We start from the raw sequence: 14,995 nt of genomic DNA on the forward strand, positions 1-14,995 counted from the left end.
GGAATTCGTATTCACACGATTTTAAAATGAAACATTGAGATACATACTAAGGTGATTTTAAAATCAAATATTGAGATTCGTATTTATGTGATTTTAAAATTAAATGTTGCAATTAATATTATCATGATTTAAAAATCACTCATTAAGATTAATTTCCCCACATTTTATATAAAATATATCGATAATTTTATTAAAACGTTGATAACATTCTGTGGATAAATGCTTCTTACATACATTTCTTTCTTGATCAAATTTGAGGTATTTTTCAGTTATTGAGGAAGTGTTTTTTCACCTAATATTTTTGGATTTCTATACATAATTCTTCAAATTTTCTTGTTAAACGATAGATATAGCTGTATAATTGCAATGCAACGGTCAGCAAGGCTGATGACAAAGACTGTGGTTTTAGGTGCGTTGTTTTAAGTCTATTTTCATCATCATTTTTTTTTTTTGTAGGTGGATTATTTTTCAAATCTGGTTTCTCCCCCTTTTATCACATTCGAGCATTGGATTCCACCGAGTGAAGTTGTTTTATAACTAAGCTCGAAGCTACCATGTCAACTCACCGATTTAGCCGTTGAGGGAAGGTTTTCTGACCCTCTCATGAACCAGCTATCGACCATACCACTCTGAAGGAAGAGATGAGACGTAAAGTCAAACTTCTTAATACTGACATTATAGAGGAGATTGATAAACGTATCCAAAAATATCAAGATGATGCAGATGAGTACTCAATGATGCTGAAATCAGCTCCTAATCATCCCTCTCTAACTAAGAGCAGATATGAATTGATTTATACAATCGAAGCATTAGAAGCTACGAAAGTATCCTTACTATCCCAACCTGCACTGACTACTGACTTGGAGGAATCTACACCCAAGACTTGTGTTATTCACATGGATAAACCCAAAAAGCCAGTGGAACCTGCAGCTGAAACCCCGATTGCAACCCAGGTTGAAATTACTAGTGATCTAGAAACGCAAATCTCCAACCCCATCCCGGAGGTAGCTCCCAAAGAGAAAGTCTCAACTACTGAAAATCAGACCAAGAAAAAGAAAAAATGAGAGAAGCACAGTGTCAACTTCGCGACACAGAAATGCACAGAATCCAAAACAGACAGCGAACCATCTGCCCAGAAAAAAAGATCGCCTCCACACCTACAGTGGAAGACTCCCCATCCGATTCAACTGATACTGCAGCCCCGGCAATCGTAGAGACTCCAGCAGTAAACAACGAACCGATGAAAATTCTACAAACCACCAGTAGATATTTGAAAGCCCTCACCCGAGGACTTAATCCAGAAATCGAAATTCCTGATCTTGAAAAAGAACTAACAGATTTTGAGCAACAGCAAACCAGAATTGAACAGCTGAGGAAGAAGCGGGGCCAGGACCTTAAGCTCCTCCCCATCTACCTAGTCATCCTACCAGATAGTGAAAAACATCCTGATATTTTCAACATCAAGAGACTTTTAGATACTCCTGTCAGGATAGAATGATTCTGTGGCAGGCGTCACGAAATACAATGTTACCTATGCCAGAAATTCGGGCATACACAAAAGTCATGCACAGCTGAGCCTGCTGTATGAAGTGCGCCAATGCACATTTCGCGTACACTTGTACAAAACCACAGAGCGAGCCAGCTAAATGCGTAAACTGCTTAGGTGAGCACCCAGCCTGTTTTTCAGGCTGTGGTGCAAGATCCAAAAGAAAACCAAGAAGCAGACCCGCCCAGTCCATCAAAACCACAGACAAAGCAACCAGGTTCCTTTTGTTATTTAAGGAAATGCAGCAGCTTCTCAAGGATCCAGATCTTCAGAATCTACTTAGATCTCTGCTCACAGAAAAGACGTAGAGGCGGAGTTCACCCCACCAAGACATCCACAGCCCCACTGTGGAATACCTACACCCTTATAGACAATATTCCAGGTGCCCACGGGCACAATCTTCAATGAAAGAGACAATTGTCCGCTTCCCGGACAGGCACTCTGTATCCATACTCTAGTTCAAGTAGTTCCCCTTTTATTACTTAAAAAAAAAAAATTGTTGAGAGGAGAAATAGAAAAAATATTTTTAATTTCTAAATTTATATCTAATACTTTTATGTTTATCAATTTTCAGACATATAAGCCAAAAAAAATTAATTATTTTCAATAATTAGAATTAATTTTCTTAAAATAACTGAAATTTTGGAAATTAAAATAAATGACAAGAATTATTTTTCCTGGTTACAAGCTGTACAATTTAAATTTTTGACAATTTTGTCTTTGCACACATTTTTTTTATTGATCTATATCATATATATGGAAATTTTGTTGCTATATGTACAATAAAAGATTTATAATAGTTTTTAAAATAATAGTCTCTGTTTGACTGTGTTAGGACTGTAAAACAGACAAATTCGAATTTAGTGCTGTAAATAGATTAAATTTTGTTTCTTGGCAGATAGATATTTCTAATAATCAAGAATCACAACAATTTTGAATAACACTAGGGTTAATAAAGGATTTTTGTAATTTTTTTTTTAAAAAATCAATTCAAAATTTGTATTTTGGAATTTATTAAATTCAATTAATATTTTAAGTAAAACATGGAAAGAATTGCATACTTCAGCAACTTTAATGAATCTGCCTCTTCTATTTTGTTTCACATCTAAATAAAATCTCTTTGATTGAATCTGTAGCATTTTGGTGGCCAGCTCTTGTTCCCCCTGAGGCACCATCTGCCCTCCTACAAAAAAAAAAAAAAAAAAAAAAAAAAAGAATAGTACATTAAAAGATGACATTTAAAAAAAATATATTTAAATTTGAGGTGAACTTGTGTTTTATATAACTGTTGTAATCATATAAGTCATGAGTATATACAACAATGTTCAACTGATTTTGGTTTAAAAGAAGAAAAAATTATTCCAAAAAGTGGCGTATTATTCCTGTAAAAGGTTCAGGACATTAAATCAAATGATTGGATAAATGGTTTAACTAATTTAAACTGATATGCAACAGATAGCAGACTAGGTAAAATAGTTTAAGAAGAACTAATTAAATTACATATTTTTTAGTTTTAATGCACAACCTGCATAAGGGACATTTATATTTAACCCCTTGATACAGAATTTTTATTAAACATATTTTTCATTATTTTATATTTAACAAGGGGTCATCATATAGAAAAAAGTTTCACAGAAAAAAAAAATTTTCATACAAAAATGAAGGTCTGTTAGAATAAATTTAGAATTATGTTCGAATGTTGAGAATAATATTTTTCAATAACGAATTTCAACTTCCTGCAAAGTTTACAGAGGCCGTCTTGTTTAATTTAAAAAAAGAAAAAAATGCGAAAAAAAAACTATATATAAGACATTAAATCGTAAGAGATCGTACTATCTGACCTATCTGAGGTTTACACTGCACTATCTGACCAAGAACGTGCTATCTATTCGTATATGTGGAATTAACACAGGATTTATCGTTTCTTACGGGGATACAAAAACAAAATTTCAAGAGGCTGGGAAGAGAATCTTAGAACTTTTTGTGAAACTATCGTTTTTCCTAAAGTTGAATTTGTGAAGGTATCACTAAACTGTAGTAAATTTGCCCTGGACAGACCCCTGAAAATGCACCATTTACAAGAAAAAATATACAAAAGGGACACCGGTGTCCCATCTGCGTCAAAAGGTTAGTGGACAGTTAAACTGGCTATGTTCATCATTGAGAAAAACAACTATATATCACATGTAAAAAAATCAAAATATGTAGAGAATGCAATGTATAATATAGATTTTTCTTCCTAATTTTTTAAACATGGTTTTTCAATCTTATTTTGGGGTAAATCATTTTCACAATATAGAACTTAATTTGTAGTGCCAAGCATTTTTTTAAATTTATGCAACATTTGATCATATTGATTAAGCTTAAATTAAAGATAAATTATAATATCCATGGCCAACAAATGAAACACATTAGAAAGTCAAGATTAAATCATAGATATTATTACATCACATAGACAATATTTTAAGTAAATAATTATTCGTTTTTCTGGTTTATAATGTTAATTCTTTTCGAATAGATGAAACTAATCAAGCCATATTTCTGTTAAATACAAATTTAGTTAATTTATTTTTATCTTATTTTTAAAAATTTCAGAACTATACCTATCCATCTACAGCAGCGATGGGCCAACTATGGCCCGCGGGCCAACTATGGCCCTCCGGAAGGTTTTATCCGGCCCGCGGATAGAATTTTAACTTGCCTATCCGTATCAAATATAAACAATATACATCCATTTTCTTGTCGACATTTTTTAAAGCTATTTCTGTTCTTTCTTTCTTAACAAAGTACTGATGACCTTTTTACTTTCTCTATTTTTTTTCTACAAAACATAAATTAAAGGAAATAGTTAGCGCATACAACTTCAATTGATAAAATGTTGAAAGCAGAAATTTCTTATAGAATAGCCGTAGATTGGCTCCAACTAGCGTTTATCTTTCTTGAGGAGCAGACTTATGGAATCTAATATAGAGGAATTGTACTTCACGTGTGGCAGACTGCTCATTTTAAGCTCCAACGAGCGGACAATCTAACAATCATCTGAAGCAGTTGTTTCTAAATATGCCAAAGTTTGAGTTTTACAGATCATCACCAAAAGCTCGTTTTCAAAATTTAATATCTCAAGCCCAGAAAATCAGTGCTATGTTTGCTTAATCTTATACATGTAAACAAGTGTTTTCAAGTATCAACCTTAGAAAAAATCATTTCAGAAGTAAATTAACAGACAAGCATTTAGCCTCGCTCCTTAAAATAAGCACATCTCACTTCGAACCTCAATATAAGGAACTTTTAAAAATGAAATCGCAGTTCCTTTACTTGGCCCACCAAACATTTGTTTCTAGATTTTCGCCCTCGACCAAAAAAGTTTGCCCATCCCTGATTTACAGTATTTCACTTATAAGTCAGTGATTTTATGTAATGATGAAGAAAAATTTCAATACAGCACATAAAATATCAGCAATTAACTATTTTTAAATTTAATCTCATCCCTTTGATCCATACTTCCTTTTTTAATACTATTTTGTTAAAATGATTGCTCAAGAAAGGTGTAAGTTGCCTTAAAACTTGATTAAAAACTTCGAATGAGTTTCCATTTTTTAACATTTAAGATATAAAAGATCAATAATGAATAATTTTCAAATTGAATGTTTTAAATATGTATTGGTTGCCTTACAGCTTGATGGAAAAAAAACTTTAATGATTTATCGATTTTTCTACCGGAATTAACATTGATCTATTTTTAAATTTAATCGATTTCTCTTATTGAAATTTTACTAATTTGTTTAATTGGATCTTTTAAATATGCATGAAGTGTCTTAAAATATGGTTGAAAAAAATATTGGTAAGTCAGTGAGAGTAAAAAGGGATAAAGTGGGAGGAGTTGAGAGCCAAGAAAAAGCTCAAGAACGCACGTAGCAACCCTTCGTCCACAGAAAGAACACCTTTCGTCATACCGAGGCGGGCATTGACCCCTCCAGACAGCGCATTAACTATACGAGCAGCCGTCGCCCTACATTTCCGCGAGAGCGAAAAGGGATGAAGGCCAAGTGGTTGGCAAAGAACTCTCCTAAAAGGAGGATATTTTCGATTCCGGAATCATCCCACAACCAATTTCTGCGAAGATTATAACACTCATAGAGACATTACATAAGTGTGCGAGAATTATTATCTAAGAATAACAGGATAAACATCGATTCTAAAAATATACATCCAAGAACAAATCGGAAATCTTGTTGCAGTATTGTATTGACTGCAGATAAACCGTTCGTCTGGGGGTGAAGGTATTTTCAGAATGGAACCAGTCGCGGAGCAGCTGCGGATTTTTGATTTTGTCGAAAGATTTAAATGAATGGTCATTAGTAAGGCCCGGATTTTGATGACATTTGCATTTTTTGTCTTTTAGAGCATTTTTTTTTAGATTAAGAGGGCATTTATCTTAAAATTTTGGGGCATATTTTGCATTTTTTTTTAAAAGTTTTTTGTTAATTTTTTCCAATTTTTATTATTTTTTTAATCTATTTTCATTATTACACTGGTTTCCAAACAATGAAAAAAATCTATAGGATATTAACAGGAGAAGCAAAATATTTTCAAATTGAAGAAGAATTGTCCGTCTTTTTCAAGTACGCACCTATAACATCAGTAGACGTTGAAAAAAGCTTCTGCAGGAATAAAAATTTACTTTCAGACAAGAGACGCTCGTTTACATTTCAAATTACCAAAAAACATTTAATAATCCAATGTAATTCTGATATTTAGTAATATTATGAGATGGAAGTTGTTATATCCATTAAAGTTTCTATACAAAATAAAAATATTTTGGTGTCAATATATTTTCCTTTTTTTTGTTGCTATTTTAGGATATACTATAACATATTTTTCAAACTTTAATGAACGTAGAACAAGTATTGCATTGCTTTATATTTTTTAAATGACTCATAATAATTTTAAAGAGCAAAACATTTTTTTAATTCAATATTTTTGCTTTATTTAAGGCATTTTTTGAGCAAAATTTGCATTTTTAAGGGCATTTTTTGCACTTTATAAGGGCATTAGTTGAGATTTTTTAGGTCATCAAAATCCGGGCTCTAGTCATTAGGAATCAAAAGGGAAAAAGTTAACCATAAAAGGGAATAGTAGAAGGGATTTTTTTAATATCAAAAATAAAACTGGATATTATAGGGAAATATAACACTAACTTAAAATTTAATTTCTTTTAATAATTAATTTTTTTTCAGTAAAGAGAAACGGATTTTTTTTTCTCATCAAAATATGTTCAACGTAACTTATATTAATTAAAGTGTCATTTAATAAATAAATAACTTAAAAAAAACCCACCTGACATCAATTATTTTTTTTTACCAATTAAACGTGATTTCTTTTTTTTAAAAACAAAATTTCATTAAATTAATCTTAGATTGATCGAAGTGCTACTTATTCAAAAATAAAACACAATACTTTAAAATCAAGCACTTATTTATTATTAAATTTTATTTCTTTAAATAATTAAATGCATTGAATCATGTCCATTAGCATCCATGAATGTCTACATTTTAAACGAAGCAATTTATCATTGTTAAAAGCCTGGTGCTAAAAAAACCAACAGTAACGAAAAAAACGGCAAGTTAATGAATTTTTTTTTTACAGCATTGATAAAAAAAAAGATAACAGTTTTTAACTTTTTCAGAAGTTAGGTTGATTATGAAAATATTTTCCAAGATAGATAACAGGTTAAAAAACGTTTCTTTCCAAAAAAATTAATAAACAAAGCACATCATTATAAGAAAAAGTAATTTCTTTAAATTAAAAGGAACAAATCAAATTAAAAAGGAATAAAATTAATAGTTTTATAAAAAAAAAAGGTATTTTTAAGAACATTTTAGCGAAATAAAACGAAACCATGGGATTTAATTTTTAAAATATAACCCATGCCTAAACTTCAGTTCATGAAATCTCTCAACTCGAGTTTCAATCAAATACTAAATCACATCATTAAAAAGTAAAGAGAATTTTTTTTTTTTTAATCGAGCAATTAGTTGCAGTATTTTAACAGGAATATAAGAGAAAATAACATTAAGACTCAGACTATGTTTTTAAAAAGAATGTATTTGCCAGACATCTTAAAAGTCTATCAATTTTATATTTATTATCTTGAAATTGGAAAGTGAGGCAGAAATGAATAATTTAAATATTTACAAAAGAAAATGATTAAATAAATGCAAATTTGTTTAATTTTTAATCCAGATATCACTTTATATGTCAATATATATACACACATACATAAAAATATGAATTTAATGATTATTCGCTGATTAAAATCAACTGATATTTTTAGAAAAAGAAATCACTGAATTAGAAATTTACTAAGCATAATAATAAGAAATTGCGCAGTATAAGTACAGTAATTATAGTTTATAAAGTACAGTTTTAAAATTTAATGTAAATATATTGCTGTATAAATAAGTGCAAAATTACATTAATTCTTTGTGTATAAAAAAATTCAAACACCCTTGAAATGATTTAATTTTTTAAATTTTTTTTTCAAATTTACATAAAAGAAATATTTAATGCACTTTTTTTAATACTGAAATACCTGTAAAAAGTAGTTATAGTTTCTTTTATTTTTGTTGCAAAAAAACATAAAGGTAATGAAAATCCTACCAATTTCTTAGTTTTAATACATTTTCATCAAAAGTAACCTTTAATTTTATCATTGCAAATAAATTTGCTAAATTATTTTAGTGAGTATTAAGCACAAATTATAATATGTCATTAAAAAAGAAAAAAAGAACGATTTAAAGATAAATCCTGATCCCCCCCCCCCCCCTCAAGTAAGAATATAATTGTGACACTAATTTTGAGACTCCTTTATTTTGTTTTTGGTCTGAAAGAAAATCTTATTTACTTTGACCCAGCTGTATACAGGAAGGAAATTTCACTTTCGTCTTTTAATGATAAACAAATAGTGATTAGGAATGATGCAGAAAAGCAATATATTTTACACGAAATAAGAGTAAGAGGATGTAAAATATAATAGCTCCATTATAACATTTTTCAGCCTAAGTAATAAAAGGCCACTTAAATTTTAATTATCTCAACTTCCTTTTTTGAAACAAATAAAATTAATCTTTTTTTTTTTGTTGCCAAAATACTTTTTTGCTGACAATAAACACACACGTATTTATTTATTATTATTTTTTAACAAATACAGAATAATTCATGAACATTTTAAAATAATCTGAAAATTATTCTATTTCACACTAAATTCTTAAAATTTTTTGAAAAGGTGGCTTGGCCAGTAATAAAATTTCCTGGTTTTCCTGTTATGCACTCATATATTGATTTTTATTCAATTTATAGATGATTCAGAGCAGAGTGGATTGAGATTTGTAACATACATAACTCAATTTTTATAGTACATCTTGCTTTCTGACGCAAAATTACAACTTGAGAAAAATACCTTATTCAAAGACATTTTTTTTTTATATAGAAGGAACTAAGGTTTGGCTCCAAGATCAATCTGTACTGTTTAAAATAGTAAAATAAGTTTCACAAATTAATTTAAATAATTTTTTAAAGATATCCAATATCAAGAAAATTAGTAGAAAAAAGTATTTTCTAATAATTAATTGCAAAGCTGCTGTACGGATTTCCTGTTTAGTGTTAGCCATGGAAATAATTTTTAATCGACTGTCGAAAAATTTAAAATCTCACGCTATTTATTTTTTACATTTCACCTAAATTACGTTCATATTATTAGACAAAATTAATATAGAAATCCTGACATTTAAAACATTTTTCAATCATTAAATACCCAATTTATTGAAATTATAAACTTCAAAAGTAAGCTTCAATTTCCCTTAGTTATTTCAAAACTTAAATATATTATGTTATAAAAATATACTTGTTAATTTAAATAGCAATCATTACAGAGAAAGAAACTAAGAATTGAAGCTTCATTACTGATATGAAATTAAAACCAACAGATTTACAAATATTAAAATAAGGAATAAAATTTTTAATTTACGATTAAAAATTAGAGAAGCATTTTTTTTAAATCGCAAGGAAAGTAGTAATAACTATCGAAAAAAACTATTAAAATCTCTTTAAATTTACGATGAAATCGGCATAAATAAAGCGCGTCAAAAAGTGATGTACGTATTTAAATGCGGGATTCGAAATTTAAGTGTCGCAATAGCGTATAAAAAATATCGGGACTTTCAAAACCTTGTAGAAATGTGTAGCAATAATTGCCAAAAAAAGATTGATAAATAATTTGATTTGCGATAAAATCGGCACGAATGAACCACGTCAAAAAAATGTTTATCTAACAGGGATGAGAGTAGTCAGAAAGTAAAAAAGAGGAAATCCAAGAATATATACATATGTATAAACAAAAATTTGACAAAAAAAGTGCGATTTTTAAACTTATAAACTATGTGATTATAAATCCCGATATGAGGCTTTTAAATCACGTGAATATGAAACTCTACATAGAATTTAAAAAAATGTGAAAATACAAATCATGATGCGTAATTTTTAGATCAAGATGCATAATTTTAAAATCGCGCGATATTACAACCGCAAAAACGAATCACGACATTGGATTTGCAGAGTCTGGACTTGGGATTTCTAAATGGCTTGTTTGAATTGTTTTTATTCACACAATAAATAAAAATTTACAAGATTAATTGAATGAGCAAATAAATATTTTCACCGCAAATCCACCTCTATTATTTTTTCGCTTTTTTTGTTTGCTTTCTCTCCAGAATACAAGAAGCAGCGACGTCTAAATTACGAAAATACGAGCTATTCCGCAGACGGATAAAAGATACGAATTTAAAAAAAAATTTAAAAAAAAAAAAAAAAAGATTTATTTTTATGCTTTTTCTTATCATTGCAAATGTGATTTAAAATTACATTCAGATTTAAAATCACATATTATTCTGCTAATATTATATCAAATATCACATTTTGGATTTATGTGATTTAAGTCACTATTATGATATATCGGAATTCGTACTCATGCTATTTTAAAATGAAACATCAAGATTCGTATTCACGCGATTCCTATTAGCGCCATTTAAAAATCAAGCATTGAGATTCATATTCAAACAAGTCAAAAAGTAAATAAAATCTTGCATCCATGTTTTTATCGAAATGCTGATTAACATTTTGTGGATAAATGCTTCCTACATAAAATTTTTTCTTGCTCAAATTTCAGGTATTTTTTTTAATTATTTAAAGAGTGTTTTTGGCACATAAAATTTTTGTATTTTTATTTCCAGCTTTTTTGGTTTTTTATCAAACATATCCCTGTTGTATGAATCAAAAATAAAACATTTTATAAAAATAGTTTTTTCGTGATTTTCAAACAAATTTTGTCAAAATGAGGTGGCAACAAAAGAGTTGAAATTAGCTACAAGAGTTAATCAATGTGTGAAGAAAGTTTTTCATTTTATCAAAGTCCGGTCAGTGCGTTTATATTAAAGAGAAGCACGTTCTAAGAAAATTGGCAATCAGTAACTATTAACTAGAATAAAAGTTGTGTTATCATCTGGCTAACAAAGGGAGGTTTTTAGTATCTTTTCCTCCATTCAACATATCAGTTTCACAGAGAAAGATTTTCATGAAACCAAACTTGTTTGTAGCTTGGTTTTGAAGTCCTTTTTTCTTTAGGATGTTCTTTAGGTACATTAAATATAAGCTTCATAAATAAATGATATTAAAAATTTAAAGTAAATCAAATGAAAAATTAATTATAAAACCACTATTAGCAGTTATCTTTATTTCACAACCAAGTTTTACGTTAATTATTCTACATATGCGATGCCGAGTCATTTCAAATTTCTTTTAGAAACATACTTAGAATTTAATTAATCTCAAAATAAAAGTATGTTTTGATTTATATAGACGGGCAATAAGTCTCTATGGAAACTATATCTTGAAAAATATTTGTATGCTAGAAAATAATAAGATTCATATATATATATATATATGTATGTAATACAAAAATTAAATACTTTTGTATTAATAAAAGCATTAAAACTTCATTCCTTTTCATAAAATATCTTTAGTAAAGGATAAGGGTAGAAATTCTATTTTGGGACTTCAAGGTTAAAACATGCCAATGAATAATAATTAGATTTATACTTCAAAAGAGAAGTTATTTTAAGATCTTTCACTTCCATATATGGAAAGATTAAACGATTTGCTATGAGTAATAAATAAATTGATGAGGCGTAAGAATACACAGAAAAAGGCAATATGACTAACCTCTTCACAACCTTTAATCATCCTATATAATGCAGGAGCAATGTTTTAGCGTGGCTTTTTGGTGTATAATATTTACCAACTAAACTCCGTCGGATCTGACTGGAACTTTGTCCCCCCCCTCTCCAGCCGGGAGAGCGGGGATGTGACTTCGGCTTCACGATCTATTTAGTAAATAAAATCTTGTGCACAATATGTTCTCATTATTCCTGCTTTCTTGACAAATAAATCCACCAAAATATAGGGGTTGTTGCACTTATATTATATATATATATATATATATATATATATATTACATAAACGTTATAACATCCGGCCAGGAAATAAACCCAAATTTTATAATTAAAATAATTTCAACTTCTCTAATGTTAATTCAATATAATAAATACTCTCAAGAAATAAAACCAAAAATTTATAAGTAAAATTTGTTTATTATAGTTAAGTTAATCTGAAAATTAAAATTTTAAATTAGTATAGGTACTAATCTATTTTTAATTAAACAAATTGCAAAAAATATTACTTTATCAAAACAAAATATATCAGCCAAATTTTTATTTTTGATGTCTAAATTATCTTGTATATTTAAACACTGCAGAAATTTGAAACTTTCCTTAATCTTAATATTTTTTTTCTTCTACATTTTAAAATTATTGTTCTGAAAAGCTTGCTAATGTCTGATCCTATATAATCACACAAATATTATTCATAACATTTCTGTAAAAGTTTTTTCCCCCAAAGAATAATCTCTTCTTTTATAACAGGCTAGCTGCGACGAGAAACACAAACCGTATCTCGGTTACATTATTTCCCAACATTGTGGCAGTTAAGAAATTAAAAATCAAAATTCTGCAATTTTTAAGACGCAAAAATATAATTTAATAATATAATCCTATATCAATAAAATAAATTTAAATACATGCATGTTACAAGTGAATTTTGTGATTTAAAAGAAAAGTCAGCCAGCCTTTTCAGAAAATGGCAGCTTTTTTTTTTACAATCTACATGCATGACCTACAGATGTTAAGTACAGAATACATATTTTTTCTAAACATAGGCAATTCCCACACAATTCAAATAATTTTATTATGTTATTATAAAAGTCTTATGAAGGTGTTTCTTTCATAAATTAAAATTACATTTTGTAAATAATGAGCATTATTCTCTCTTAAAACATAAAAAAACTAAGTTTTTTACCAATCTTATTTTAGCCTGATTATTTTTTCTTGATATAGAAAACTTACAAAAGTAAATAAAAAGCTAAACAACACTCCAAACAAAGTAATACTTGATTTTATTGCAAGATAAGGTACACAGGTATTGGCATTGAACATATTTAGAATATCAAATTGTGTCACAATTTGTGTACGACTACTTTATTTATGAACAAACTATTAATTACTTTACTTAACTGCAAAAATATTTTAAGGCTTTGATCTGATTTTGAAGGTCATATCACAGTAGAATAAAATTTAAGTACTCATAAATTGTGAAAAATATTTTATAATGTACATACATACAGATTGTTCTAAAAATGACATTAGACAGAGCTTTTATATTACCTTGAAAAGAATAAGAATGTTCAAAATTAAAGATGGTGGAAGAGTCCACTAAAATTTAACTTAAACCAGGATAAAAAATAAAATATGAGTGATTTCTTGGACCAGCAAATGATGCAAATAGATAGTATTCTGTATTGGTTTTTAGATTTTATGCTTTGGTCCAGATTTTTGTCACCAAAAAGGATATTTAATCATTATTGTGAAAAAGTTACTTATTCTCTTTATTGCAATTTTTTAAAAAAAATCTAATAGAGACATATAAAAACAGACCAGTAAAAAGTGTATGGACTAGCAATGCTTTGTCCTCAAAGAAGTAAATTTTCTTAACTTATACACCTACACAATATGAAAACAATGATCTTAAGAAAATCATTACCCCAAAAAATCTTATCCTTATATTAAATTCTGTCTATTACTGAGACATTGGATGAATCCTTAATAAAAACTGAAATTTAAGAGCATGAAATGAGCAAAAACACTATGCAAATACTTCAAAATTATCAATCTACTTAAAATTACAAATCTATACAACAGATTAAAAAAAAAATTGAATTGTATAGTTTTTTTTATATCTGTAATAAGTATTAATAAGATATCACTTATTAATGATCAACAATTATATATTTCGTAATTTTTGTAAATTATTCTGAATGGATTTCGATCTTACATAGATATTTCCACTATTTAATAGAGGCGCTAGTCTAGTACTTCCATTACTACATAAACCACTAAAGTACATGTAAGCACTAAGTATGCGGTTGAAAGATATACCTTATTTCCATATCGTATGAATTAACTAATTAACTTTAACGAAATTTGAATAACTCAATTTTTCTCATTTTTGCTATTAAAAACTAAAATTAAGGTTGTATTAGACATGTGAACGAATTTTCAACTTCACATCTTGACGGGAAATTAATGCAGCATATTCATCAGATCAGCTTAGTACACAATAAAACAAATTCTTCAATAAATATCGTAATTGAAACTTCTCTCTGAATAAATATTTATTAGAAATTATGAATAGAAATCTATCAATTCTTAAAATTATACTATGTAGATGAGTGTTGCCTTCCTCGCCATGTTTGCTGATCATGGACCCGCCAATTGATACATTGTATCAAAATGATAAGAGCGAGGAGGTATTTTTCTAAATTGCAATGCATATTAGTTTCTTGCAAAATATGAAATAGGTTAGAATCTCTGGAATAGATAAAGAGAAATTTACAAACATACTTTGGGCAGGATGCTGTTCATCCCCACTTTCACGGTCCGACATTATATCTTTCCACGAATACTACTTTAACCTCGAACTACCATTCTCATCTAAAAAGCAAGAAACACACAATATTTTTTTTTTTTTTTTTTAAAATCATTTGCACATTTTTTCTTAAATAATAAAGAATATCCTAAAGTGCTTATTTTAAAATATTTTATTGTTAAATCAAAGGTTTCAGAGATTAAATAAAAACAAAAACAATTTTTTTTACTTCATCCCAATACTCATTAGTGGAAAGCAAGGATTAATAAAAGTGTTTTTGATAACTAAATATCTTTTGAAAAATTTTATTGATTTGAATGTGAAGAAACTTTCTAAATTTTCAAACCACATTATTTT

At 28.4% G+C, this 14,995-nt stretch overlaps 1 protein-coding gene across 1 annotated transcript in view; it reads right to left on the reverse strand.

Annotated features, from left to right (window-relative positions):
• Positions 1–14,762, reverse strand: part of Pur-alpha (Purine-rich binding protein-alpha) — a 39,968-nt gene extending 25,206 nt beyond the window's left edge. Inside the window, exons 1-2 of the mRNA XM_016054974.3 lie at positions 14,614–14,762; positions 2,608–2,729 (exon numbers count right to left, since the gene is read on the reverse strand). Coding sequence (XP_015910460.1) covers positions 2,608–2,729; positions 14,614–14,656 — 165 coding nt within the window. The 5' untranslated portion in view covers positions 14,657–14,762. The remainder of the gene's footprint in view (positions 1–2,607; positions 2,730–14,613) is intronic.
• Between the last annotated feature and the right edge of the window lie 233 nt (positions 14,763–14,995).

The sequence above is a fragment of the Parasteatoda tepidariorum genome, chromosome 3 (genome assembly GCF_982258835.1).
Source record: "Parasteatoda tepidariorum strain Cologne lab strain chromosome 3, Ptep-v5.0, whole genome shotgun sequence".
In the NCBI taxonomy this organism is placed as follows: Eukaryota; Metazoa; Arthropoda; class Arachnida; order Araneae; family Theridiidae; genus Parasteatoda; species Parasteatoda tepidariorum.